Raw genomic sequence first — 26,760 nt, 5'->3', positions numbered from 1 at the left:
GGAGGGTGTTTTGATTAAAGAAATGAGGTTTGGAAAAGTGAGTAGTTTTAATCACAGAGAGAGAGAGAGAGAGAGAGAGAACCTAAGCCTTACGCATGAGAGAGAGGGGGAGGGGGAGAAGAAAAATGTTTAAGTAAAAAAATACAATTCTCTTTCCTCTTTCTCCCCCTTCTCTCTCTGTCTTTTTCTTTTTATCCTCATTCTTCTTCTTCTCTCTCTCTTTTACTTCTCAAAGTGTGTGAAAAACTATATTCGAAAAATTTTAAATTAAAAAAAGCTTTTAAAGTGTTTAATTAAAAAAAGTTTAAATTAAAAGAGAGAGAGAGAGAGAGAGAGAGAGAGAGAGAGAGAGAGAGAGAGAGAGAGAGAGAGAGAGAGGAAACTTGTCCGATCGGACTATCTTTAGTAGTCGGATCACCACAGTCGGGACTGTTCAACTCTGAAAGTCGGACCACCCAGAATCAGACTGTCCGATTTTGGGAATTGGACCAATTGGGATACATTCTTGAACATCCCCAAAGACCCGACCTGGCTCGCTGAAGCCAGGAACCGGAGAAAGTTACAATTGAATAGTCTAGAGGCAGCCCTAGCAGCCTTTTGGCCATTTGGGCTCTGCTTAGGTGATAAAGGTAGGATGTGGTACACAAGCTTAGACATGGCAGAGCAAGTGAACTTTGCTCGACTAATGTTAGAATATCAAGCTACGCATGAGAGAGAGGGGGGAGAGGGAGAAGAAAAATGTTTAATTTAAAAAAGACTATTCTCTTTCCTCTTTCTCCCCCTTCTCTCTCCGTCTTCTTCTCTCTCTCTTTTAATTAAAAAGTTTAATCTAAGAGAGAGAGAGAGAGAGAGAGAGAGAGAGAGAGAGAGAGAGAGAGAGAACCTAGGCCCTACACATGAGAGAGTGGGGGGAGGGGATAAATTTAATTAAAAAGAAAATGGAGTTTTAATTTTAAAAAAGGAGGTGAGGAGGGGAGACTTTAATAAAAAAAGGGAAGGGGAAGAGAAAATGAGATATTACCCGCGAGAAAGAGAGAAGGGGAGGGGGTTTTGATTAAAGAAAGGAGGTTTGAAAAAGGGAGTAGGTTGGGAAAGCCCTCTGGAAGTTCGGGACTTTCCGAACCTGTAGCTAAAATAATATAGTAATATAGTAGTATAATATAATAGTATACTAAAATAATATAATAATATATTTAAAAAAAGAAGTTTAGAAAAGAAAGTAAGTTGAGGAAGCCCTTTGGAAGTTCGAGGCTTTTCAAACCTATAGCTAAAATAATATAGTAATATATAGTAGTAAGAAGTAAAAGTAGTAGTAAGATGAGGCATATAAACACCAGACCCCTAGATCAAGACATGTGGATATAGCCTTGGCCTTCATGTATGGGACCTATTCTTTACAGCCACCGTTTTCTTCCACGTGTCCCTTAATGCATGTCGCAGGCTAGCGCATGAAAGGTACAAACGCAAGGGAGTTCGGAATTTGAACTTTGTGGCTGTAATTTTTTAATCGTAGAGGGTCGAAACTCATGGGAGGAGGAGAAAAGGACTGTCATCAAGGCCACGAGAAAGGTGGCTGTTTGGATCATCTCTTCTCATCATTGAAGGAGAACGGTGGCTGTTTTGATCATCCCTTCTCATCGTTGACAGGAAGCTGCATCGGCTGTTTCTCAAACCATGGACCTCAGGCTTACCGCTCCTCGGGCTTCGTCCGCCACTGAGCTTACCAATCTCTCCGGGTTGGCCTCTTCTCCTGCATTTCCCTGCCTTATTTGCCCCACTTCTTCTTATAACTTCACTCTATCTACTGTGACATGCAGGCCTTTAATACGCGTCTCCTCCAGAGCTGCCACAAGAACAAACTCAGAAATCAAGGCCGTTTCAGCAGGTCTTAAAGGTGCTCCCAGAATGACCTCCTATGTCGTGCATTTTGCAGCAGTGCTCTTTGTTTTTTGCAAGTTTCTCCGCTTCTGTCAGTGCATTGAATGCTATTTTTTCTCTATTTCAAGTTGACCAACAAGGTGCCACTGCATCTATCGATTTTCTCTCCTTAAGGCCCAAATTTATTGAAACAGGAGTTTGATATTGTGAGCGTCTTTCGCTTATATTTGCTATGCCCGATGAGCAGTGGTATCTTTTCCCTTTTCATGCACCGAGCTCCATTGTATGAATTTCAAGGGGAATCAGAATGTTTGCTTCCGCTTCACATTTTTTTAGGACTTCTTTGTTTACTGTCTCTGAAACATGCCTTCTACTTATTTGAACTGAAATACAGTATTTGTTTCTTGGTGATTCCCACATATATCACTTTGAAAAATACGGTGGCTGTTGATAACAATTGTAGGAGTGAGGTTGGTCATGTTCTTGCAAGGAATTTGCACATGAAACTCATTAAATCTGTCAACAAGAAAAAGAATAATGTGCAATGGTCGTAAGTTTGACAATGAAGCTTGTCCCATTCTGATCCAAGGTGATGCCAAATTGCTCATTATCAACACTGTTGCAGTGAAGTTAGGGATCATGAATGGTGTCCCTTGACTTTATACAAAGGCAAGATTTAATTATACCAGCTTCGCCGATTCACTTTTTGCTCTTCATGCTTCAAGCAGGTGTTGACTATATGCAAATGCACAAGTTACAAGGGAGAAGACAATGCAAAGATGGAAATGGTCCTTTTACTTGCATATGACAATGGTTGTTATGATGCATACCAAGGGAGAATAATTGCCAACAGTAAATGCACATTGTAGTCCAGCTCGTGCATGATCCTCTACTTCAGATGCATGGAATATGCATGTCACCTCATTGAGAATAAACCTTTACTCATCCCTTTACTTGCGCATGACAATGGTTGTTATGATGCATACCAAGGGAGAATAGTTGACAATAGTAAATGCACGTAGTAGTCCAAGTCACCTCATTGAGAATAAAGTTTTACTATACCTCTAGTGGTCTTAAACCATGAATATTCGTAGCCTCAAGTCACAAACTATGATCTCAGCACATCCAACATTGAAGCTTTGTTGGTGGGGGAGGTGGAAATTGTGGCAACTTTGCAGTTTCTTTTTTTGTTATGTCCTTCTCACAGGTTTTTTGACATGGCAATCATTTATAAAGTGCTCATATTGCGAGTGAAGGTGGTATGCATGGAAGTGGCAGCCATTCATTTGGAGTTCGTTCTTCTTTGAAGCTTAATGAAGAGACTATTTCCTACCAAAACTCAAATAGAAGAAATGAATTTAATTTTCTCTTTGGGGCTGCATGATGGTTATTCTCGCTTTATTTTTTGCCTTTATAGGCTGCCTTGGCCATTGGATACAGTCACTTCAATTTCTTGTATGTGAGAGAGCTTTGGCAGTTGATACTTTGATAGGGAGTTGTATACATCTGCCTTCAGCATTCAACATTCATACTTTGTAATTTGTAATCTTTTCTCTCTCTCTCTCTCTTCATGTTCACTTCTTTCTTTAAGTCCGGTCATATGCTTCCCCATTTGTTGTGCTTTGACAAAGACCTCACATCACAAGGATAAGTGTTGGAAGAAATACCCTCACCTTCGTTTTGTGCGAAGGATGGAGTGAAGGAGCCTACATCTTCATCCACATTTGCTTTGATTGCTACAATTGAGTCCTGTAAAATATTACACGGCGCAGCGAACAGAATCTGAGAAAGAGATAGAGAGTATACAACAGATAAGAGGAGAATCAGTAAATTCTTTAACTTCAAACAACTGATACAAAGATGGCTCTGTCCACCCGTGCGCTTCCACTGTGTGAAGTTTAGATGGCGATCTAGACAGAAGATAGGTGAAGAGCTTAAGGCTAGCTGGAACAACTCTGACTGGGTGAAAGATAAGTGAGTGATGGCTGCGAAGGGGTCTAGCTTTTATAGCCCGCGAAGGTCGCTGACCGACCTACCATATGAGCCTCCACTAGTCGGCCAGGGAATATTCCCTTTACCATCGGGTCGGGGGCGCTGCCCTCGGACCCCCGCCAGGGGGGCCGCTGGCCCCCCTGGGACCCCCCCAGCCAGGGGCCGCTTCTGCGGCCCCCAGACCCCACAATAGGGCCCCCTTTTAACTCCCTTACACCTCAACTCGATGCAATGCGCCTCGAGTTGCTACCAGCTTAACCACTCTGTCTAACCCAAAGATTAGACCCACAACAGTCACCTTTTTACCATCCGGTCACATAGATCTCATCTGATATACAAGTCAGGACTCAACCAATGTCCGGGCTCACATTTGGCTTCTCCTCATAATGGGGGCCTTACAACTTTGAGCACCATGGATCATTGGTAGCACCTAATGAGGGTGGGGCATTGATCATATCTAACAAGTCCATCTATCTTCACATCCATTAGGTGGAGGATCCTCCATTGGCTTGTTCATCTTTAAAAAGACCTTTGTTTTGCATGAAGGGTGGAGTGAAGGAGTCTACATATTTGTCCACATTTGCTTCCATCGTCACAATTGAGTCCATTTCACATCCATTAGGTGAAGGATTCTCCATTGGCTTGCTCATCTTCAAAGAAACCTTGGCTTGTGGATAGTGGTGCTTCTAATTATTTGACATTCAGGTGTGACTGGCTCTAGGTTTTGTAAAGAAATGGTATGGCAAACATAGAGAGATGTAAAAATGTTTAACGCGTAGAATATAGAATGCTGAATGAGAATGAGTGAATGAGAATACAAATAATACAATTAGGGGGCCTTGAACCTTCATCCCTCAAGGATTGGGGCAGAGGTAATTGGGAATCCTATTAGAATGTGTTGTACTTGTGATGGATCCCGGAACAGAGCAATGATCCACCAGGCTGGATGATGATGATGTCGTACTTGTGATGGATCCCGAAGCAAATGATTGATCCAGCAGGCTGGATGATGATGTTGACGGCAGCACAAACATTGGTATCCATTAGTAAAATGCTACTATTAGAAGAGGTGGTGATGACATCAGCAGTCCCTGTGCCTCTAGATGGTGGTCATGACTATAGGTGGCCTGCCAAACAGCAAAAGGCAGGGTATCAGCTGCTGGAAATGGGCTGAAAAGAGGTCATCAGGTGCTGGAGTGATGTTGCCAGCTGGGGCAGCCAATATAAAAGCTGACACACAGCAGGTTGTGGCTCTAGGTGGTAGACAGACAGCAGGCTGATGGAGTTGTCTATTAATGGTGATGTCCTCCAGACAGGCAGTAGGCTGAGATGGATCAGCAGCAGCTTTGGATGGGCTGTGGGCAGCATTGTGAGGGTAGAAGGCTGATGGATGAGGTTGGAGTGTAATAATGTTTAGGGATGGATGGGCTATGGGCAGCATTGTGGGCAGAATTGACTCTATTTGTGGAGGATTACCAAAAATAAAAGCCATTTATTTCTGGTAATCAGCATTTATTGCTTTTTGAGGCTGTTTTAAGGAGACAATAGGTTCTTTATCATTAGTAGGGTTTCGTCACTACTGGTGATATCACATTTGTGCCTATTTGTGGTCTGGGTACCATACTTCTACTTCCTAACCATCCTTATTCGAGCTTCACAATGGAAATCCTACATGTTTCAAATTTAGGCTTCCATCTCTTCTTTGTTTATGGTTTATGTGACTCGATACCTGGATTATCTTCATAGAGCAGGTGGTCTTTGTGGAAGATGCTACCATGCCTATTTGTGGTGTGGGCACCATAACTTTACTTTCGGACCATCCTCATTCGAGCTCTGCAATGGAAGTCCTACATGTTTGAATGTTTCAAATTTAGGCTTTCATCTCCTCTTTGTTTATAGCCTTATGCGACTTAAGACTTGGGTTATCTTCATAAAATAGGTGGTCTTTGTGGAGGATGCTACCAAGAACAATCCTTTGGTAAGGTCATTAGGAAACGAGCTTTACAGGCTCCATTCCCTTTTTTCTACTCTTCTTGAGTAAGAAATCCTTGACATCTCCCCATTGCCTCACCCACCTCATACATGACTTTGATTTGACTCTCTTGCCTTTCTTCTTTTTATATCCTTTTTATATGGATTAGCTGCAAAAGCATGGCTAATGTTACTTGATCCACCAAAATTTGCTTCATTGTAATGGGCGTATTGCCATAAAGTTATTGGCATAAACTCCCTATACGTGATGGTATTCCACACATGAGGTGAGGAGGCTATTGTAGAAAATATTGTATTTGGGTTAGGGGAGAGATGCTAAAGGATTTTTGCAGCCATGTCCTCCAAGTGAACGGTCTTCCCAAGGGATACTAACTCATCTTAAATTTTCTCCATCTTGTTGATGTGGTCCTTGGAAATGCATTGTATGTGAGGAATGGGCATGAGCATTTAGTCTATCCTAGACAGCGGTTGATTCTGTAGAGGCACTTGTGCATGGATTCACAATAGGTGATCATTTACATTCGCAAATAATTGATAGAGAAATATAATGTCAAAGCTCCAAATGTCCAGAGAAAGATAGGTGAAGATCTGTTTACTAATAGAAATTTGGGGTTTCTTAGACAATACATTAGCCACAACATTTTTCTTTCCTTCCACATGCACTATGTGAAAGTGAAACATGGATAAAAGTTTGTCCCAATGTAAATGTGAAACCAACCTCCCTCTTGGATAGGGTGGTAATAACCTAATTTAACAATAATTACAGTAAGTAAATAATTCAAATAAACTGAAATGCACACTTTACTACTTAAATCTTGGACAATGGACAGCTTGTTGCCGAAAAATTGGCGCCCCTTGTGGTATTTCTTAACTTCAATTGCAAATAGATGGAGTACAATTGAGATTTACTAATCTCCTCCACTTATTCGTGTATCTTGCTGTGATAAATGACAAGTAAGCCTCCAAACCAATTTGCCTATTGGTTTGCTTGGGGATTGGCCTTGAAAGACAAATTCAACCCTAAATCTGATATTGGCTGGCTAGCCTTTTGAATCCCCTTGAAATTCCTCAATTTCAGCTACTAGAATCCAAGTCCTAGGCCCTTAACTCTAACCACACATCTTGAGATGACTGTCAAACCCTAATTTTTGTTGTAAATCAGGGTTTATAGAAGAGATTTTCCAATTTCTCCACCTCTAATGACTTAAATGGCTAGATTTCATTGAGATTACTTGAGAGATGGTGGCGTGATGAGAAAGAATGCTGTAGAGAGAGAAAGTTCAGAATTTCATCGCGAGAAAGCTTGAAAAGTTGCTGCTGTCTTGCTCAAATAGCCATGGAAGTTACCACCTATAACTAAGAACCACCAGAAAGACTGCTGCCCCCTCTTGTATGCTCTTATACGCACCAAAAGAACTTGGGCTTTTGTCACCTTCTCTTGGGGGGCTCCAAATAGTTGTCACTTGCTGTAGGAATGGTCCTCGATGGCTGCAAATCACATTAGCAACATCTCCTGGCTCTCTAACAGCCTCTTTCTCTCTCACAATGGTTGGAATAGATTTCCACCAGGCTCCAAAAACGTTTTTTTCACTTGCATGGGTAAGTTTTGCCAAGCACAAACCTTCTAATTCCATTTTCAGCATTATCCAGCTTATTAAATTAAATTTTAAAATATGAATTTTGATAAGTAATTTGATAATTATTTTAGTATCCAAAAAAAAATTCCACCAATCAATAATTAAATTGACCAAGCCAAATTATCTCTCAAGTATCCTTGAGTAATTATTGATTCTTAGATTTGGGCCCAAATTTGACACTGGATACTACTTAGTACTTGTAACTTATTATAACTTTTGCCTTTGGCACCAATTGATATCTCGAGATTCTAGATCCCACACTGTGAAATAATTAACTTGCACAAGTCACATTATCACATTTAATTAACTTTTAATTAAATGCTAAGCAAAGCAATACAATTTCATGTTCTCTTGATCACTCCCTTGAAATCCTTCCAATCGTCCTCGATTGCATTGCAATGTGCCAAAGCATTTGTTGTTATTATTGGAAATACATGTTGGCATCATAGTCAAACATGTGCACCTATTGCTTAACAATGCTCATACCCTCTGCATGCTTAAAATTCCAATCACTTAAACTAGTTACGATCCACACACATGAATCATGATTCATAACCATCATCAGAACTATAAAGGATGCATCCACATGCCAAAAGCCAACGTTCTTCTGACCACCAAGGCATTATACTAAGCATAACCAGTGCCTCATCACAATGATGCACTGTATGATATTCATGTAAGGCATACATCAATTGCAAACCACATGTAACTTATGCAATTATACTTCTCTTGTATCACTTGCAAATGTATGCTGCATTCCATCTATATATTCAATATATGCCTTGCAAATGTACATCACATCAAAATGTACATTCCATGTATTCCATACTTGCTAGCAACCTTGCAAATGTATAGTTTGAGAGCCTAGGTGCAGACCATACGCATTTGCATAGCAACTCAAGTGACTAGTACACTGAATAGTGATCCCAATGGCAGAAATGCTATTAGTATACAGTACCTTGAATGCAAACCAAGTACATTCGAGATCCACTATATAGTTGAGCTGTCCATCACTCACTAGGGTAGTGGAGGTGTAACCTTTCCATTGAGCATCAAGCAATACTCTAGACTTTCAATGCCATGGTGAGTGTGAAAGATCCTAATCCAAAATCGGCTTTAACTAAAACACATCAAGGTAAAGTGCACCACTAAGGATGATATGCTAGGTCATCCTCCTCCATCTAGTTGCATTCTTTCATAGGTGAAACAATGCTGAAGCTTCACCAAGAAGCACATGGAAACTTTACTTGTAACTTTACTTGCCTCAAAATCTTCACTAGGTTCTAGGCCTTTGTCTCTTTGGAGCATGGAGATTCTTTATACTTTCACATTGTTGTAGTTTGATCTTAACTAATATGTAACATTGTATCCAATTGACTAGCCACTCATGTGTTCCTAACATGCTAGGAGCACCGGATGTATTAGGGAACATTTTTGTTTTCATACTTTGGATTATTGCAATGTGATTGTGCCTGGGAATTTGCATATTATGAGCCATACCAAGGTCCATTTTTCCATACATTGCATGCATTAATAGCTGCATTTGTCCTCATGCAAGCATTACTAGCTAAATTTTCCCCATGACCAGCACTATATGGAGCATTTGTATGACCAACATTAACACCATGAGTCCCAAACAGAGTGGGCTGCATATATGCATTGCCAAACTTGTCACTTTGTGCCCTAGCATCATGCCAACATTGCTATACATGGGATTATGCATACTACTAGCCATACTTGGATACATTGGGCCTTGCACACCATGCATTGGTTGCTGCATACCATAAGGAGTTGCACCATACATCCCTATATGGGGTCCTTGACCCACCATAGCATGGAAACTAGTGCTATCACTAAACTACCTTGGCTGCCCATCATTGTATGCATGTCTTGTTGTCCAAAACCCATTAGATTGGCATTGCCAAGTTGGCCTTGCATATGCATCAATTGCCCCATTGGCATCATTTGCCAATTACTTAAACATTTCAGTTGTTGTCCTTAGTTGATCTTTAAACTAGTCATCAAATTTCTCTTCCTCTTGCTAGTCATCAGCCTCTAAAGAGCTAGAAGGACCCAGATTTTGGTCTAAACCAACATTATCAACTTGTTGTCTATGTTGTGTGCCTGTTCCAAGATGAGGCATTGCATTTTCACCTTCATTATGTACAATTTCAGAATTAGATGCATCATCATTGCTTGATCTCATCTCACTGTAAGATGACATACTTGTTGTAAATGCTCAGTTCGACACAATTTCAGTACTTGAGCAATGCTTTTGACCTTCATTTAAGTACCTCGGGTCCCATCAATTCGAGGTAAATTGATGGTATCTTGGAGATGGAACCTTGAAACCAACCTTCCTCCTTTGATAGGGTGTTAATAATATTATTTAACAATAATTATAGCAAGTAAACAATTCATACAAATTGAAATGCACACTTTACCACTTAAATCTTGGATAATGAATAGCGCGTTGGCCCCAAAATTGGCACTCCTTGTGATATTTCTTTATCTTTAATTGCAAATGGATGGAGTACAATTGAGATTCATAAATTTCCTTCGCTTATCCAAGTGTCTTTTACTGTCATAAATGACCAGTAAGCCTTCAAATGAATTTGCCCCTTGGTTTACTCGAGGATTAGCCTTTACCTTTCTCCTTGAAAGACAAATTTAGTCCCAAATTTGATATTGCTTGGCTAGTCTCTTGAATCTCCTTGAAATTCCTCGATTTCAGCTACACGAATTCAAGTCCTAGGCCCTCAATTTTGAGCACGCATCTTAATGTGATTTTCAAATCCTAATTTTTGTTGTAAATTAAGATGTACAGTAGAGATTTTTCAATTTCTCCACCTCTATTGACTTGAATGGCTTGATTTTGCTAAGATAACTTGGGAGATGGTTGGGGGATGAGAGAGAGTGTTTTAGAGAGAGAGTTTAGAATTTCATCGCAAGAAAGGCTGAAAAATTGTTGTTTCTTTGCTCAAACAGCCATGGAAGCTACCATCTATAACTTAGGACCACGAGAAAGATTGCCGCCCCCTCCTGTATGCCCTCACATGCCCCAGAGAGACCTTGGGATGTTGTCCCTTGCTCCTGGAGGACTCGAAACAACTGCCACCTACTATAGGAATGGTTCTTGGTGGCTGCAAATCACATCAGCAATATCTCCTTGCTCTCTAATAGTCTCCTTCTCTCTCACAATGATTTTAATAGACTCCCACCAGTCCAAAAAACGTTTTTGCTTCTTGCATGGACAAGTTTTGCCAAGTGGTAGCCTTCTAAACCCATTTTCAAACATTATTCAGCTTAGTATATTAATTTTCAAAATATTAATTTTGGAAATTAATTTAACAATTATTCTAGTGCCCAGAAAAATAATTCCACCAGCCAATAATTAAATTGGCTAGGCCAAATTGTCTTCCACGTATACCCGAGTAATTATTGACCCTTGGACTAGTATTAATTAATTAATTAATACCAAGTTTCTAATGTCACCGTTGATATTAGTGGCCAATAAATTGGTCTAGGCCCAAATTTGACGGTGGGTACCACCTAGTATCTGTCAAGAATAATTTATTATAACTTTTGCCTTTGGTACCAACTAATATCTCGGGGTCCTAGGTCCCACTGTGAAATAATAAAGTTGTATCTCACATGTGCAAGCCACATTAGCATACTTGATTAACTTTTAATCAAATGCTAAGCAAAGCAATATTTTTATGTTCTCATGACAACATGCTTCTTAGACAACACAGTCTGAGTGAAATAATGTCTCAAAGTTTGTCGATCTGTTTGCACAATGAAATCAGCCCCTAGCATGAGTGAAATAACGTCTCAAAGTTTGATGATCTATTTGCACAATGAAATTAGCCCCTAGCATGTAATGTTTGCATATAGAAACTGTGAGACTGCATGACAAAAGAAGATCATGAATACACAGAGAGAAGGAAAGAGGTAAAGAGTGCAAGCGGAAGCAAAACAGAGGATGTGTGTCGATTGAGGTGCAGTAGTGGTTGAGTGAATAGAGAGTGAGAGTCGACAGATGGGTGTGTACCAGTGTGGTACACGCAAAGAATAAAATAATATATTTATACTTAGGGCACGGTACACTTAACCCACAAGGGCTAGTTCACGTGTAAAGTAATATTAATATATACACGAGAGTAGCGTAAGGGGCTTTACACCCAACAACATCCCACTTAAAGGTCCTAAGCAAACCTTTAACCAACTCCCACCAGTCGAATGCAATGCTTATGTTGAGCCTTTGTAAGACTTTTAGTAAGAACATCTACAGGGTTATCCTGTGTTTTGATCTTAGTTAGTATGACTAGACTATCATCAAGAACCTGTTTGCTGAAATGATACCTAACATCAATATGTTTGGCACATACATGAAACATGGCATTCTTAGCCAGGTATACAACACTCTAGCTATCACATCCAAGTACAAGTGTTTTGGTGTGCAGCCCAAAATCCTCGACCAAGCGACCAAGCCAAATAGCTTCTTTCGAAGCTTCAATGGCTGAAATATATTCAGTCTCAGTGGTAGAAAGTGCTACTATCTTTTGTAATCTAGAGCACCAAAAAACTGTCCCACCAGTCAAGGTAAAGATGTATCCGCTAGTAGACTTGCGAGTATCCAAGTCACTTGCCATGTCTGCATCACAATACCCCTGTAGATCTAATGTACCCTTTCCATAGCAAATACTATTCTCAGCCAAAAACCCTTAAGTGGTCATATGAAGCAGGTTTGCCAAACCAAACCTCTTTAGGGATGCCACTTTCAAGTGTAGGATGTGGAGATCGGTTGCAAATATGCACCGCGGATTTAAGTGCCTCTCCCCAAAACGACAGTGGGAGATTAGCTGTGGATAGGATGCACCCCATTCACATCACAAAACTCACTGAATTCTTTAGATACATACTCTCCCTTGATGTCTATTCTTACGTATCTTAATTTTAAACCCTTTTGAGTACTAACAAATGCATAAAACTTTTTAAAAGCATCCAATGTCTCGCTTTTGTGCTTAAGCAAGTAAACCCATAGCTTTCTAGCTAAATCCAAGATACATGCCTTCCTAGAGGGTCCATGAGAATATTAACTCTTTACATGTTTTTCCAAAATAGAGTTTTTCACATTAACTCTTCCAAGTGAAGAAAGTGTGTGCAAACCCTTTTGGCTCATGTGTCCAAGATGCTTGTGCCATAACTCTATGTGTGACTGCACTTCAGCAACTGCAACAAACTTTCCAGGAAGTGCCTTATAGTAGAGATAATATAGAGTTTCTTTTTTACCACCTGTAGTGAGTAGCATAGACCCTTTCTGTAGCCACATTCCACCACCAAAAGTAGTGAAGTAACCCTTGTTGTCTAGTTGCCCAAGAGAAAGTAAACTCTTCTTAATGTTAGGTACATACCTAACATCATGAAAGATCAATTCTTGACCATTTTCAAGAGCTAGGTGTATGGTGCCCATTCCTTCAATATCACATGCATGGTTATTGCCTAGATAAGACTTTTCCAAGATTACCTTTTACATAAGAAGAAAAGCACTCCAAAGATGGAGTTACATGAAATGAAGCACCATTGTCAACAATCCACGATTATGGCAAACCATCATGAGTTGACAACAAAGTATCTATCACATCCCTTTTAGTGATATACATGTCCTCAACTATCATAGCAGGTGGATTTGAAGATGCAACTAGTAAATTAGTATCTTTATCTTTTTCTATCCCCTCAATAATAACACTAGATACCACATTTGCTTTTTCTGTTTCCTAAGGGTAGAGCTGCCATCCTTTTCATTCTTTTTGCCTTTTGCATTAGCTTGCTTCTTGCATTCTTGTTCCTTTTTAAAGTATTTGCAATCGAGCTTTTTATGCCCTTTGCAACCACACTGATAACAAGAGATGTCTTGCTGTTTTTCCTTGCTTTTGCTGTGATTTTTGTTCTTATTTGCAGCATTTGACCTTTTTTCAGTTCTTTCTCTTACATTATAGGCCGATCCACTATTTTCCCCACTTGCCTTGCGTCTAATCTCTTCATTGAGAATAGAACCATGCACACCATCAAATGCCAAATTGGGGTTGTTGCTCAATGACACAACCAATGCTTCTCATGAATTGGGTAAAGTCATGAGCAAGAAGATAGCCCTCAATTTAGGATCAAAAGTTGGCATGCTTGCATCTTGTGATTGACTCAAAATAACAGTGAAAGCATTCAAATACTCTGAGGTAGGCTTAGATTCATCAAGCTTCAAGTTTACCAACTTTTGCATGAGATGTACTTGATTAACAGGAGTTGTATTCTCATACGTACCCTTGAGTTTCTCCCCAAACTGCATAGGCAGTAGGAAGTCCCTTGATGTCAACCAAGATTTTTAGCCCAATCCTCATTTGACAAAGCAACGTGCTTATGTTCTGCCAAGGCATCCTCGCAATCCTTCAGAAAGAGTATACCTTGCATACGATCTCTCCAAAGATCAAAGCCATTGCCATCAAATTTACAAATCTCAGAGATTCTTTGTGTAAGATGTAGATGCATTGCCAGCCATCTTCAGCAATAAATAGTGTAATAAAATGCTGAATACTTTCAGCCAATTAGCAAAGTTGTTGAGTGTAATAGCAAGTATACACACTTGTACTTCCAAGATGTCCAAGAAGTAGATGTTTTGCTGCAATTTCAGTCTCAAGTACTGATTATAGCATGTACACAAATCAAATCTGATACATTTGCATGAATGATAGCTCCCACTTTAGTAATACATCACCATAATGCCCAAATGCAATAACCCAAGTGCTGTATATACCATTGTTTTACTGCATAATGAGTATTCAACAATACATATACCAAGAGAAGCTGCCCTTTTACAACATTTGAAACATCCCAAGTTCAAATTTCTCCCACTTAGCAGTGAATGTGTTGTAAATTTCATTGTCAAGACTCAAATCGACTCAAAGTGCATCACCGATGTGAAAAAACCCCAAAATTTTTGCAGTAAATCTGCCCCAATTGCATCAATACATCTTCCCGAGCATCAAATACGGGCAAATGTTGCAAAAATTTTACGGATTTTGCCAAAGGCCTAAATTTCAGGGTCAAAGAGTGCTCCAATTTCAATGAAATTGGCTCAACCGAGTGTAATTTCACTTATAAATGAAAAGCCCCAAAATTTTGGAGGCATGTGCACCCAATGTCTGCAATTTATGGGTCAACAGTCACTGTTATGCATGTCCGGCACCAAATCCTGAAAAAGGCCCAAATTTTCAGGTGTAAATTCACACAAATCTGTGTTCTGTGCTTGCGTGCACGAACACCCAGTAAAATAAGAGGTCTGATTCTTCAAGAAATTGAATTTATAAAAACATCGACCCTTCTGGCTCATCGCCTGCAGTCTGGCCCATCGCCCGCAGTCCTGGCCCATCGCGTGCAGTCCGCCTGGTCCCCGTAGTTTGCCTGACCCGTCAGCTGTTGATTTGACCAGCCTTGGACAGGCCCGCCAGCCTGTGGCGCCTGTTGCAGGTGTTATTGCAGCTGCCGTTGACTTTGACTTGTCTTCTGCACACGAACTGCCCTGTCAACAGACCTGCCAGCCTGTCACGATTACCTGACTGCTGGTTACGACTGCTTGAGTGCACCGATTCTCCTGATTTAGTACCAGTTTGAAGAGTTCGAGCGGAACCAAAACAGAGTATCCACGTCGATTGAGGTGCAGCAGTGGTTGAGTGAACAGAGTGAGAGTGAGAGTTGACAGATAGGTGTGTACTAGTGTGATACACACAAAGAATAAAAGAATGCATTTATACTTAGGGTACAGTACACTTACACCCGCACGGGTTAGTTCACATGTTTAAAGTAATATACACACCGGAGTAGCGTAAGGGCCTTTACACCCAACAAGAGGAACAAAGAGGATGCAGAGAATGAACAAATCTTCACCGATTGGAAAATGAATGCTGAATACAAAGTTGCGACAAATGGCACTGCATGTTGCTGGTCTGCAGCAGTGAGTCCACAAGAGTGTGGCAGACAGAATGAAAGTGGTAGTCCGCAATGAGGAGAATGGAGGTGCTGATGACTTGATGTGTCAGGCTGAAAAGGCAGGCAGCTTAAAATAGAGAACAGCTGCTAAACTAGCTGATCTGCCCTAAAATGGGTGAAAATGCTGATACGGTCGACCTGCATTAAATTCCTATCTTGAGGTTCACTAGTAGGAGATGTACTCAGAAGAAGAAATGTAAAGCATGTTTCTTAATACAAAGGGGACGAATAATTTCTGCATGAATTATAGTCAACAACTCTTTCTCATAAACTAGAAAATCTCTCTCAAAATTGTGTCCTTTTGACTATGTTCAGGTTGTAATTTGTTTTAACTTTTTGTCTTTGGCATGGACTTCGTCCCTTTTTTTACTAGGTTGTTGCCCCTTGAATTCTTGTAAAATCCTTTGCATAACGTGGCACCCTTGCATAACATTGTGTTTTATGATTTGGGTGCCTTGCTGGCCTTCCAAGTGAAAACCCTTACATGCGAAGTATTGTACCTCCTCATGGGCTGTAATGATGGGGCTTGCTTGCCCTTCTCTATGACCATCTATCCCAAGCAACTTTCATTCATGGCAATGTTCCCCTTATCATCAAGATCTTTCAGGGGTAACTCCTTGGCTCCCTTAATCTAAGAAAAAGAGTTGGGGAAAGACTTTCTATCATTTCCAATGTTTGGGCTTGCGAGAGGGTGTTCAGCAATGAAAAATTAGGCCTTAATTAATTGCTCAATCATCGGGCAATTTGTCGAGCCCTCATACATTGTGTTAGAAAGGAAACTAAATTTGTTTCTGTTATTTGAGTATTGGTAGGGCAAAAGTCACATAAAAGGGGCCAAAAGGCCCCGGGATGGGGGTTATTAGTTCGACAATCACACTCCATCACTATACGAACCATTTGTTGGTAGGACAAAAGTCCCACTAAACTCTATAAAAGGGGCCAAGGGGGATAATCTGACAACCACACTCCACCCTTGTATCAGCTATTATTGCATTTCAGCACCGTCATTCTGTTCAGCACCCAACATCCATTGGAAATTTCATTAGCCAATCCATTGTTTTGCTGTCTAATTACCTTCTGAATTGTCCTAGCAACATCTCCTATTGCCGAATTGTATGTTGCTATCCTACTGCAAAACACAGGTGTCTGCAGCCTGCTGCCAGCTCTAGTTGATGATCAACACTGCTCCTACTTGCAAACTGCTGCCATGATCCATGTCATCATAGTGCTGAATATGTAGCTTTTCTGCTGTCACAACTGCTCTTCCTCACTGCTGCCAGCCTTCAAAGTGCAGCTATCTCCATTCTGCCATCCTTGCCATGAATGCAGCCTCTGCGCCACCAAATGCAGCTGTTATTCTCAAACTCTTCTATGTTGCATTGACATTCAGTTGTCAGTCAGGTATCCTTGGAGTGCTGGCTGGCTGCTCTCATCCGAATTATGTACTCGTGACATCATACTCTACCATGCTGTTCGCAGCATCTAAAATTGCGTGTCATCTATTGCATCTCATACCTTGTTTGTGTGGGGGTCATTGTTTTTATTCTTCCATTTCTCGTGCTATTTCCCTAAGCATTCATTTGCTGTTTGAGGAGTTTGTATTCTTTATGCTCTTTGTTAGCCCACTTGCCTTCATAGCTTGGTTTCCGTGTTGTGATTAGAGGGATTTGATATTTTTTATATCCAGAAGTGTCTTAAAGATGGAGTAGCTCTTTGCTAGGAGTCATATACTCAGACACATGCCATGAGAACTTGGTTTGAGGTGTGCTCAGCCATTCTCCAACACTTTAGTCCTATGGACTACAAGTTGGAGATAGCATTATCATTCACTTACCACTCCTGGGACGTGAAATAATTTTGGTTTAGGTGATGTGATTGGGTTATGTAGGTGATGATGGCAAGTGATTGTGCTCTTTGCTTGGTGGATGGCAGTGGATCCAAGAATTTGATTTGAGACTGATATACCATCTCTGAATGTATAGACCAGTATAACACTCGTGGAGCAGGCTTCTTACCTAAAGATGAATCCTAAAGCAAGAAAGTACCACATGAGGGAGTAGGTAAAAACTTTGGTTGCTTGGATTGAGGGTTTTGAGGGGGTAGATTTCTTACAGGTTGCCACCCATGTCAGTGTTGGAGTTATCCTAGGTCACCCTTGCTTGTACAACTAGACGGGTTTGGTGGATCATCACACACACACACACACACACACACACACAGAGCTCATCTTTGATGGAGGTGTGGTGAGTGGTGGGACTTTGCACAACGTTGCTTCACCCTTAGCAGTTTGGGCTTAACAAGTGGACCCAAGTTAAGGTCCTTCGACACATTCCTGGCTGCTTGCTTAATATTCAGCAAGGTGAATCAAATGAGATGGGCATGTCATTGTTGTGGAGTTTGACTCTCTTCTTGGATGAGTTACTCCAATCCCTTCAGGGGATTTAACCATTAAGCTAGGTTCAAGTCTAGAACCATTTTCAAGGCAGCTCATTGCATGGGCAAGGAGTTTGAGGAGCTCTAAACATAGAGCGAGTATAAATTGTATTAGCCCACTAAAAAGAACAGGTTTCCATCGACAGGATTGATGAGTTGTTGGATTAGCGAGTTGGGGTGATGATTTTTAGCAAGATAGACTTGAAGTTGGTTACCATAAGATGTGAAATTGTCTTTTGAAGACATTAACAATATGGAGTTTCAAGCACATTTTGGCTTGTTCAACAGTACTGTGGTGCTTCATTTTGGGTAGTTGATTGCAATGGCTCAATTTTTCATGCTTGTGGCATGGGTGTTGCAATCTAAGTTAGATTGTATATTTTTGTGCTCCTTGATGATATGTTGGTTTACTTTAAGTCCCTAGGAGAGCATTGTGACCTATGGGAAGTACTTGAGCTTTTGCAGGAGAATAAAATGTTGATGAATCAGAAGAGTGGGAATCTTTTATGGTATCCATATCCTATTTGGGGCACATGGTTTTTGGAAGGGTCATGAATGTACATCTTGAGAAGGTCAAGCTAATAGTGGAGTTGCCTAGTCCTAAAGATGTATTGAAACTTAGAATTGTGTGCCAATGTTCTTGAGATTGACAATTTTCAATAGGTGGTTTGTGCAGTAATATGTGAACGTGATATTAACTTCTACAGATGCCACCAACCATGACCATTTGATATGAGTAGATGGATATGAGCCGAGGAGATGAAACATACTTTCAAGGAGTTGAAGTACATCTTGTTTCCTCCATGTTGAAGGTGCATGACCTCAATTAGCCCTTTATGGTGGTGATTTCCGATGTTAGGGGTTGTGGTTGCTCTAAAGGAGGTTGTGCACAATGGCTCATTAGAGTTTGAAGCTGAACACCATCTATGAGCACGAGTATGAGGTGGGCTGTTGAAAGATATAGACACATGTCCCAAGTGGACCCTTCAAATAAGCCTTAGTCTGGCTGAATTGAATTCAACTTAAAGGGATGCAAGATCCTTTGACACATTTCTGGTTGCTTGCTTAATATTATATACTTCGGACCATTGAGACCTAGTCATTTTCTCCTTTTATTTACTGAATGAGGATTTCTTTTTTGTATATGTGAGAATGATGATCATTGGGTTATCTAGTTTGGATATATACATTGATACCAAGGAGTTTATGTTTTATAATGAAGTGAAGTGACTTAGGAAAACATTGAGCATACCGCACTTCTTGAACATAGAATGTATGATTAAGAACTTTTGTAGTTTTGAGTGTGAAGATTGTGTTGGGTGAAACAGCTAGGACACCAGAAGAAGTGATTAGAAAAGGAACAAATGTGCACTGCCATGCAATTGGTGTGGTAAACAGCTCAGGTAAAGTTTGTCTAAGAAACAGTCAGAACAGTTTATATGTTTCATTCTGTCCTGGCTTGTAAATAGTACCCAAAGTGTATTTTTAAATTGCTCATAGAAATGTGTTGAATTTAGCAGAGATGATTAGGCGATCCATTCCGCCATTAGAGTCTTTAAAAGCAATAATTTTTGATGTTGATGGAACACTCTGCGACTCTGATCCATTGCATCATATTGCCTTTGTTGAACTTCTCCAACAAGTATGCCATCTACTTTCTGTAGGAATTCATTTTCTGAATATCATATTATGTGTATGAAGCAGGCATAACAAGTGCTAAAAGCAAGAGAATGTCCTTGCAGGTTGGATTTCAAGGTGGAAAGCCAATCACTGAAGAGTTTTTTGTTCAGCATATAACAGGGAGAGATGTGGTGGAAGTGGTCAATAATTTGTTCCCCGATTGGGAACAGGATAAATGCATGAACTTTATGGAGGAGAAAGAGGCTCGTTTTCGTAGGTATAGTTTTTAATTTTTGCCTTTCATCAGTTGGAAGAACAAGCATGCACTAGTGTACTGAGATACACAATCACATTTTTTTGGTGCATGTGCAGCACAAAGATGATAGGTAATGCATAAAGTCACCCTCACTTTTTTGTGATGATCCAGCTCTCTGATGTACTCTTGCTTCAAGTAGAGTCCAATACTGTGATGAATAAGGCTCAGTCTACACCTTTGATAAGACTGAGTATAAGGCAAGAGAGAGAGTCCAATACTCTATAGGGCCCCCAAAACACTTGTATCCAACCTATCAACTGCTTTCCCCCTTCAAGAAAACAATATTTGCTTCTTTAAATTGCTGGAAAGAGGATTCAACTTGTGTATGAATCCAGCTTGCAGCAGCCTGTCAGACAAGTGGCTTATGACAACCCTCATGCAGTTAGCTTTGGAGCAAATATGATTAGTCCGATTGAATAATCACAGGAGAGGAACAAACCACCTTCATCTTCAAGTCTGGAGTGTGCACAGATGTTCATTCATAGTTCTCTATTACAATAGAGCATGTAAGTGAGATAGTGACAATAGGTTAATGTGTGGCTTCCATTGATGGTCATGAGACCCAGTGCAAAGATGGATAGATTAGTTTCAATGAGCCTGGAGTGGCTTTCTAAAGCACATTGTGCGAAGATGAATTTGTTTCTGATGAATCTTTTGCTGTATAATTGGGAATGTTTCTAACAGGTGATATGGGCTATGCATATGCTGACATCAGTTACCTTGATATAGAACGTAAACTCTTGAACCTACCTATAGTCTCCTGGAGTACACGATGTAGGGATGTCCTTGGATGTGGAGGTATGTACCAGAGTGCAGATATATACCAGACCTAGGCATTGAGTAAAGACAAGAATATGAAGTAATCCTTTGGTTGAGTGGGTAGGCAGTTAGATGGTAACTTGATCACAACAATATCCTAAGTTTGTGAAGCAGTTGATGCCAGCCTATCACTGCTATATTCGTACATCCACAAAGTTTTTAATGATCTTAGCTAACACTCCCTTATGTACTTTTGCTTCGAGTAGAGTCTTAATCCATGCTTCTGATTTTATCTAACACTCCCTTATGTATCAACAGTCTGGCGCTTGCGCAACTCAAGCCTGTAGAAGGTCTGGAGACCTTGTGCCAGTGGATAAAGAACAGAGGGCTTAAGCGTGCTGCAGTTACAAATGCACCTCGTGTGAATGCAGAATTGATGCTATCAATTTTAGGGCTCTCAGACTTCTTTGAGATTCTTGTGGTGGGTACTGAATGTGAGCGGGCCAAGCCTTTCCCTGATCCCTATTGGAAGGCACTGGACCATCTTGGGCTTTCAGCTGACCAAGCATTTGTATTTGAGGTAATTTTGTTTTGGAAATACCAGTCTACGCAAATGTGCTCAAGGCGTGTACTTCAGCATGAAACCCCCGGAGCAAACTTTGATGTCTGATTCAGTGTCTCTTTGCAGGACTCATCAACGGGCTTACAAGCTGCTATTTCAGCTGGAATGGCAGCTGTTGGCATAGCCACAAGAAATTCAGAAGAATCACTGTCAAAGGCAGGTGCATCTCTTGTTGTAAGCAGCTTTAAAGATCCCAAATTGTGGGATACACTGCAAGGCTGACACGGATATTTGTTGCGAAGGTGTACACTGTCATGTAAATCTGGGAATTGACATGTTTGCCGTGGCTAATTGGCCTTTACTTCTTGATAGTTGCAGTCGTCGCTATTACTGGTATCATTTGGGTGTGCTTCTTAACTAGTGATAATTTCTATAACTTTCTAGCAAACATAGAAGAAATCTCTGAGGCGCTTCAAGACCCAAATCATCCTGTCCACACAATCAATCACGTTAGCGTCACAACATGTGCTATCCAACAAAATTCATTTTATCAAGTCAAAGTTTGAAGCGCAAAAATGGATCAAATTAAGACCCAGAATCGTTAAAAATATGTGCAAGCACTTCGTCATTCAAGCTATGAAATATAAAGAACGAGGAAGGGGGCCACACCTCTAACTAGGCTCTTGATCAAGTGACAGCATATTTGTTGCAAGCAACTGATCTTAAAAGTGCCATTTTGATTTCTGTAGAAAGAAATAGCTCGAAATTTTCAACGTTTTAAAGAGGTATGCGAAGCTCGATTCCAACGTGCGCACCTGTGCTCACTGTCATGACTCATGAGCTGGCTGCTGAACCCAACGGAGCTATTTAGTTATCCGATATCGGACACTCCCAGGTATGTAAAATTACGTATGAAACTTTTCGTGTTGTGGTTCACTCAACAATCTATTTTTTATTTTTTATTTTTTAATTTACTCTTTCCTCTCTCAAATGGCTAAAATTTTTTTGTTTTGTTTTTTATTTTAGTTTATTTTTTTCATCTCATTTTTCTCTCTTTGTTTTTTTCTCTTTTTATTTTTTATTTTTTAAAAAAATTCTTATCTTTCTCTCTCCTCTTTTCCTTTTCTCTTCTATTTTGTATTTTTTTAAAATTTTATATTTTCTTGTAATTCCTCTACATGTTTTCTCTTTCTCTCTCCATCTTTTTTCAGTTTTTTTTCCTCTTCCCTAACAATCTCTCTTAAAGTATGTAAATTCTCTCTTTATATTTATATTCTCTCTCCTTTTATTTTCTCTTTACTCCCTTTTCTTCTCCCCCTTCTAATTTTTCTTTTTTTCTTTTTCCTCTTTTAAATTTTATCTTCTTTTATCTTTTTAAAGTATTATTGTTTTTCTCTTTATTTTCCATCCTCTCTCCTCTCTTTTTTCCTCTCTTGAAAATATTTAAATTTAAAGATTTTTTTTCTTTTTCACCATCTCTTTCTAATTTTCTTTTATTTTTTTTCTCTCTCCCCTCTCCTCTCTCTCTTCTCTTTTTTTCTTCTCTATTTTTTAAAAATTTTTATCTTTCCTCTATAATTCTTTGTGTCCAGATTCTCTCTTCATATTTTCTCTCTCCTTTTCTTCTCTGTCTCTGTCTCTCTTTTTCTTTTTTCTTTTTCCTCTCTTTTAAATTTATATTTTTTCTATAATTCTCTCTATTTGTTCCCTCTCTCTCCTTTCTCTTTCTTCTTTTTTGCTCTTTGCATATTTCTCACTCATTTTAATTAAAAAGAAAGTTTAAATTAAAAAGTTTAAGATTTATGAGAGAGAGAGAGAGAGAGAGAGAGAACTTAGGCCCTACACGAGAGTGAGAGAAGGGGGGAGAGGGAAAAGAAGAGATTATAAGTGAGAGAGAGGGGAGGGGGTTTTAATTTAAAAAAGGGAGGTAAGGGGGAGGGGGGCGGACGAGGGGGAGGAGGCTTTAATGGAAAAAAGGGAGGGGGAAGAGAAAATGAGAGATTACGTGTGAGAAAGAGGGGAGGAGAGGGGGTTTTAATTGAAAAAGGGAGGTTGGAGTAAGTTTGGGAAGCCCTCTGGAGGTTCGATTTCGAAACTATAGCGAAAATAATATAGTAATAAGATAAGATGGTTGTGTTTAGTGTAAAGATAGTTGGAGTTAGAAACATTCGAAAAAGAGCGCATTGGTGGCCTTGATCACTACCTTAGAATCTTATAGTATTTTCATGAAAGAGTTGTTACAAAGATCTCTTGAAGAAAATAAAAGAATCAAGAGTGAAATCACCAAGGACCATATGTTTGCAAAATTTCTAGGTGGTCTTAAGTGTTCAATACTTCATCCAAGTAAAGAACTAATAGTACACACTCAAAGGGACAACGATACTACCAAAACATCCATATATGTTTTGCCAAAATGATGAGAAGAGAAGGGCACTCAATATCATCTTCATAAGATCACGTGAAGAAGGGCAAAATCTCAAAATATGGAGAATTGCTTTATAGCACAAAGTTCACATGTAGAATTGAATTCCTCTAGGTCCAAGACAAATATTAAATGAGAGAAAAAGAACATCAACCGAGCATCTCCATGAAAAAGGTCACAATTTAAGAGGGTGTTTGAATTACAATGTGCCCTTCAATATCTTTCTCCACCATTCAAGAAACTTTTTTAAAAGGCAACACATTTTGTATGATACTTTCTCTATGGGGGAGTAAAATGCTAATGCCAAAGTTTAGGGGATGGAAAATGTTGAAGGAAAGATTTAGGGTATTGAGATGCAAATAAAAACATTCAGAGAAAAACAATTGCAATGGAAAAGACATGCTAACTAGTTGATTGCATTGCAAGCTTTGGATTTAGATCTATAGGAGGAATTGACTCAAAAGGTCATATAAGCTCTTGACTTTTTAAAATTGCAAGCTTTGGTTAGTTGGCCTAAAATTTAGATCCAGAGGAGAATTGACTCGAAAGGTCTTATAAGCTTTTGAATTTTCCTCCAAATTGGCTTAGAATGCATGCATAAGCAATATAAGCATATGCAACAATAATGGAAATCACATATCTATCATCATCAACTACATTTTGGATGAAGGGAGATTCTCTTTCTTACATCAAAGTTCTTATGGCCTTTGAAAAACTAGAGTCTTAAACAATCTAATCTAATGGATATTATCAAGACATGTGGAGTGTATTGTCTGTGTTTGGTTGCTTGTGCATTTATGATTATTTATAATTATTTTTCAACTCATAGTCAACTTAGTGAAAAAAAAAGGTAGCCATAAGTTTTCCTTCAAGACATTCAAAAGTCCTTTTGATGAGATGACATGCCCAACTTTCCTCGAAGGATCCTCTATGTCCAAGCAGAATCACCTTCAGACTAGATTGGTTGTGCTTTACAACACTCCCATCGTTCCTTTGGCTACCATTTTTTAGAGAAGTTTTATGACCCGATTGAGTTGATATCTAGTCTTAAGAATGATGCTTCAGTATTGTGTAAAAAACTTAAGGATGATGCCCATGCCTTTAAAGTGATGTATAAAGGTCTTGTTACACCCTAAGATACTAGTTTATGCCTAATTAGTCATTTTTTGTGATGTATTACTACTTACTTTAATATAATATGATTAAATTATCAAAATGAAGCTTTCCTAGCCAACATATGATAATGAATATCCACAATATCAAGCTCATTCCATACTTTCAAAGAGCATCTCTACTATTAGTTATGGACAGGTGCCAGGTAACAACCCTAGGCTATCACCTGCCCTCAATGCTATCTCCCACGGGTCTTTAAGACCCCAAGGAGTTGGGATCAATGGTTGCAATTAATCGTAACTCTCATTTATCCCGTCGATTGGCAGGCCCTGATCCGTGTGGGTACTGGGAAGTACTAGGCACCATTCAAGCACTACAAGATATATGCCTTATACCGAAGTTAAAAGCGACGAAAATGTAAATAACAAATTTTTTTTCCCGTTATCGTAAAAAGCGTCGTTATTAGCGATACTATAGAATAGTCGGTATCAGCGTCGCTATCAGCGTCAGTATTTGCGACACTGATACCGACGCTGATAGCGACGGTTTGCGATGAAAATAATGATGCCAATAACGACACGAGCATTAAATTTGTGACGCTAATAGCGACGGTAACATGTAATTTTTTTTTGTGGAATAGTTTCTGCACTATGTACAATGCTCGTGCAAACAAAACTAAAGTATAGTGAAATCATAACACTAATACATGAAATAAATACATGATCGCATAATAAGCAATTGGTACAATCATGACAAGATATCACTAATACATAGAAAATGTCTACATAGATCAGGTGACAAAAAAATAAAGGTGTGTGAGCTCTAGGGATCCAAGGGCAAGCTACATATCCTCATCCTCCGAAAGCTCGTCCCGCTGCAATGGAGCATCGAACGGACTCTGCAAAAAAAGAAGAAACAACACATTAGTCTACCATACAATAATGCATTCTAATTAAACATGGTAACTACAGACAAGAAAGATGAGTGACTTACAGGGCCGCTGCGTCTATACACTCGGTCGATCAATGAAGTGAGACCGTGCCTCTTTGCATATTGAGTCTCAAGGCCGGTCGGATCACGATTTATAATGGAGTGTTGCAAAGAAAACAAAATGCTAACTATTAGAAACATGATTGTCAGTACAAAGGATATTGCAAAAAAATAAACAAGCAAAACAAAAGAAAAACTTACAAAGTTCTCCAAATATGTTATGTGCTTGCTACTTCCAAGATGATGGACCACTTCGGCCTCGAGTCGTGCCCTCGCCGCCTCGCGTTGTTGACTCCAACGTCCTGGAGAATCTGTAACCTCTTCCCTCAGTCGGCGCCAGTCGTCTGCGTCTAACCACTTGGGCTTTGCAGCCCCACTCTTGATTGCCTTGCGTGTGTCGGATCGTCTGTGTGACATATATGCACGCATGCAATCCATCACTTTTTTCTCTCTCCTCTTCCTTTCTCATTTCCTTTTCTCTCTTTCTTTCACTCTCTCATTTCCTCTCTCTCCCTCACCTTGACCCTCTCTTTCTCTCTTTCTCTATTAGGTTTAATGATTTTTTTCTATTTTTCTCTCTTCTCTCTCTCGCATTTCTTTTTCTCTCCTCTCCCTCTCTCATTTCCATTTCTCTCTTTCTCTCCCTCTCTCATTTCCTCTCCCTCTCTTTCTCTCTTTCTCTATTAGGTTTAATGATTTTTTTCTCTTTCTCTCTCCTCTCCCTTTCTCATTTCCTCTCCCTTCCTCACCCTGACCCTCTCTTTCTCTTTCCCCATTAGATTTAATGATTTTTCTCTCTTTTTCTCTCTCCTCTCTCTCTCTCTCTTTCATTTCTTTTTCTCTCTCCTATTCCTCTCTCATTTCCTTTTCTCATTTCCTCTCCCTCCCTCACCCTCTCTCATTTCCCTATTATGTTTTTGTCTCCTGCTTCAGACATCACTAAGAATCGAGGGTCCATGAATATGCAGCACTTAGGGGTTGATGCAGTCCATGCAATGGTGAC

General features: G+C 39.7%; 1 protein-coding gene across 2 annotated transcripts; it reads left to right on the top strand.

The window, feature by feature from the left end:
• Positions 1-1,550: 1,550 nt before the first annotated feature.
• On the top strand, positions 1,551-21,631 carry LOC148017824 (haloacid dehalogenase-like hydrolase domain-containing protein Sgpp). Of its 2 annotated transcripts, XM_087661922.1 has the most exons (8): positions 1,551-1,569; positions 1,648-1,736; positions 1,818-1,894; positions 19,304-19,378; positions 19,496-19,617; positions 19,718-19,872; positions 20,989-21,250; positions 21,359-21,631. In XM_087661922.1, exons 2-8 carry the CDS (start codon positions 1,675-1,677, stop codon positions 21,512-21,514), a joined length of 909 nt encoding a protein of 302 aa, XP_087518048.1. In that variant the 5' UTR covers positions 1,551-1,569; positions 1,648-1,674; the 3' UTR covers positions 21,515-21,631. The 2 variants fall into 2 exon arrangements, with proteins under 2 accessions (XP_087518048.1, XP_087518049.1); XM_087661923.1 differs by lacking the exons at positions 1,551-1,569; positions 19,304-19,378 and having other exon boundaries at positions 1,579-1,736.
• Positions 21,632-26,760: the final 5,129 nt, after the last annotated feature.

Source organism: Lygodium microphyllum, chromosome 21 (genome assembly GCF_053477565.2).
Source record: "Lygodium microphyllum isolate KBCC chromosome 21, Lygodium_microphyllum_v1.1.10, whole genome shotgun sequence".
In the NCBI taxonomy this organism is placed as follows: domain Eukaryota; kingdom Viridiplantae; phylum Streptophyta; class Polypodiopsida; order Schizaeales; family Lygodiaceae; genus Lygodium; species Lygodium microphyllum.
This window is presented reverse-complemented; position numbering and strand designations above follow the sequence as displayed.

Coding starts and splice junctions, on each gene's coding strand:
- LOC148017824 (XM_087661922.1), top strand. CDS start 1,675: ATGGACCTCAGGCTTACCGCTCCTCGGGCTTCGTCCGCCACTGAGCTT. Junction 1,737..1,817: donor GAGCTTACCAATCTCTCCGG/GTTGGCCTCTTC, acceptor TGTGACATGCAG/GCCTTTAATACGCGTCTCCT. Junction 19,873..20,988: donor AAAGAGGCTCGTTTTCGTAG/GTATAGTTTTTA, acceptor ATGTATCAACAG/TCTGGCGCTTGCGCAACTCA.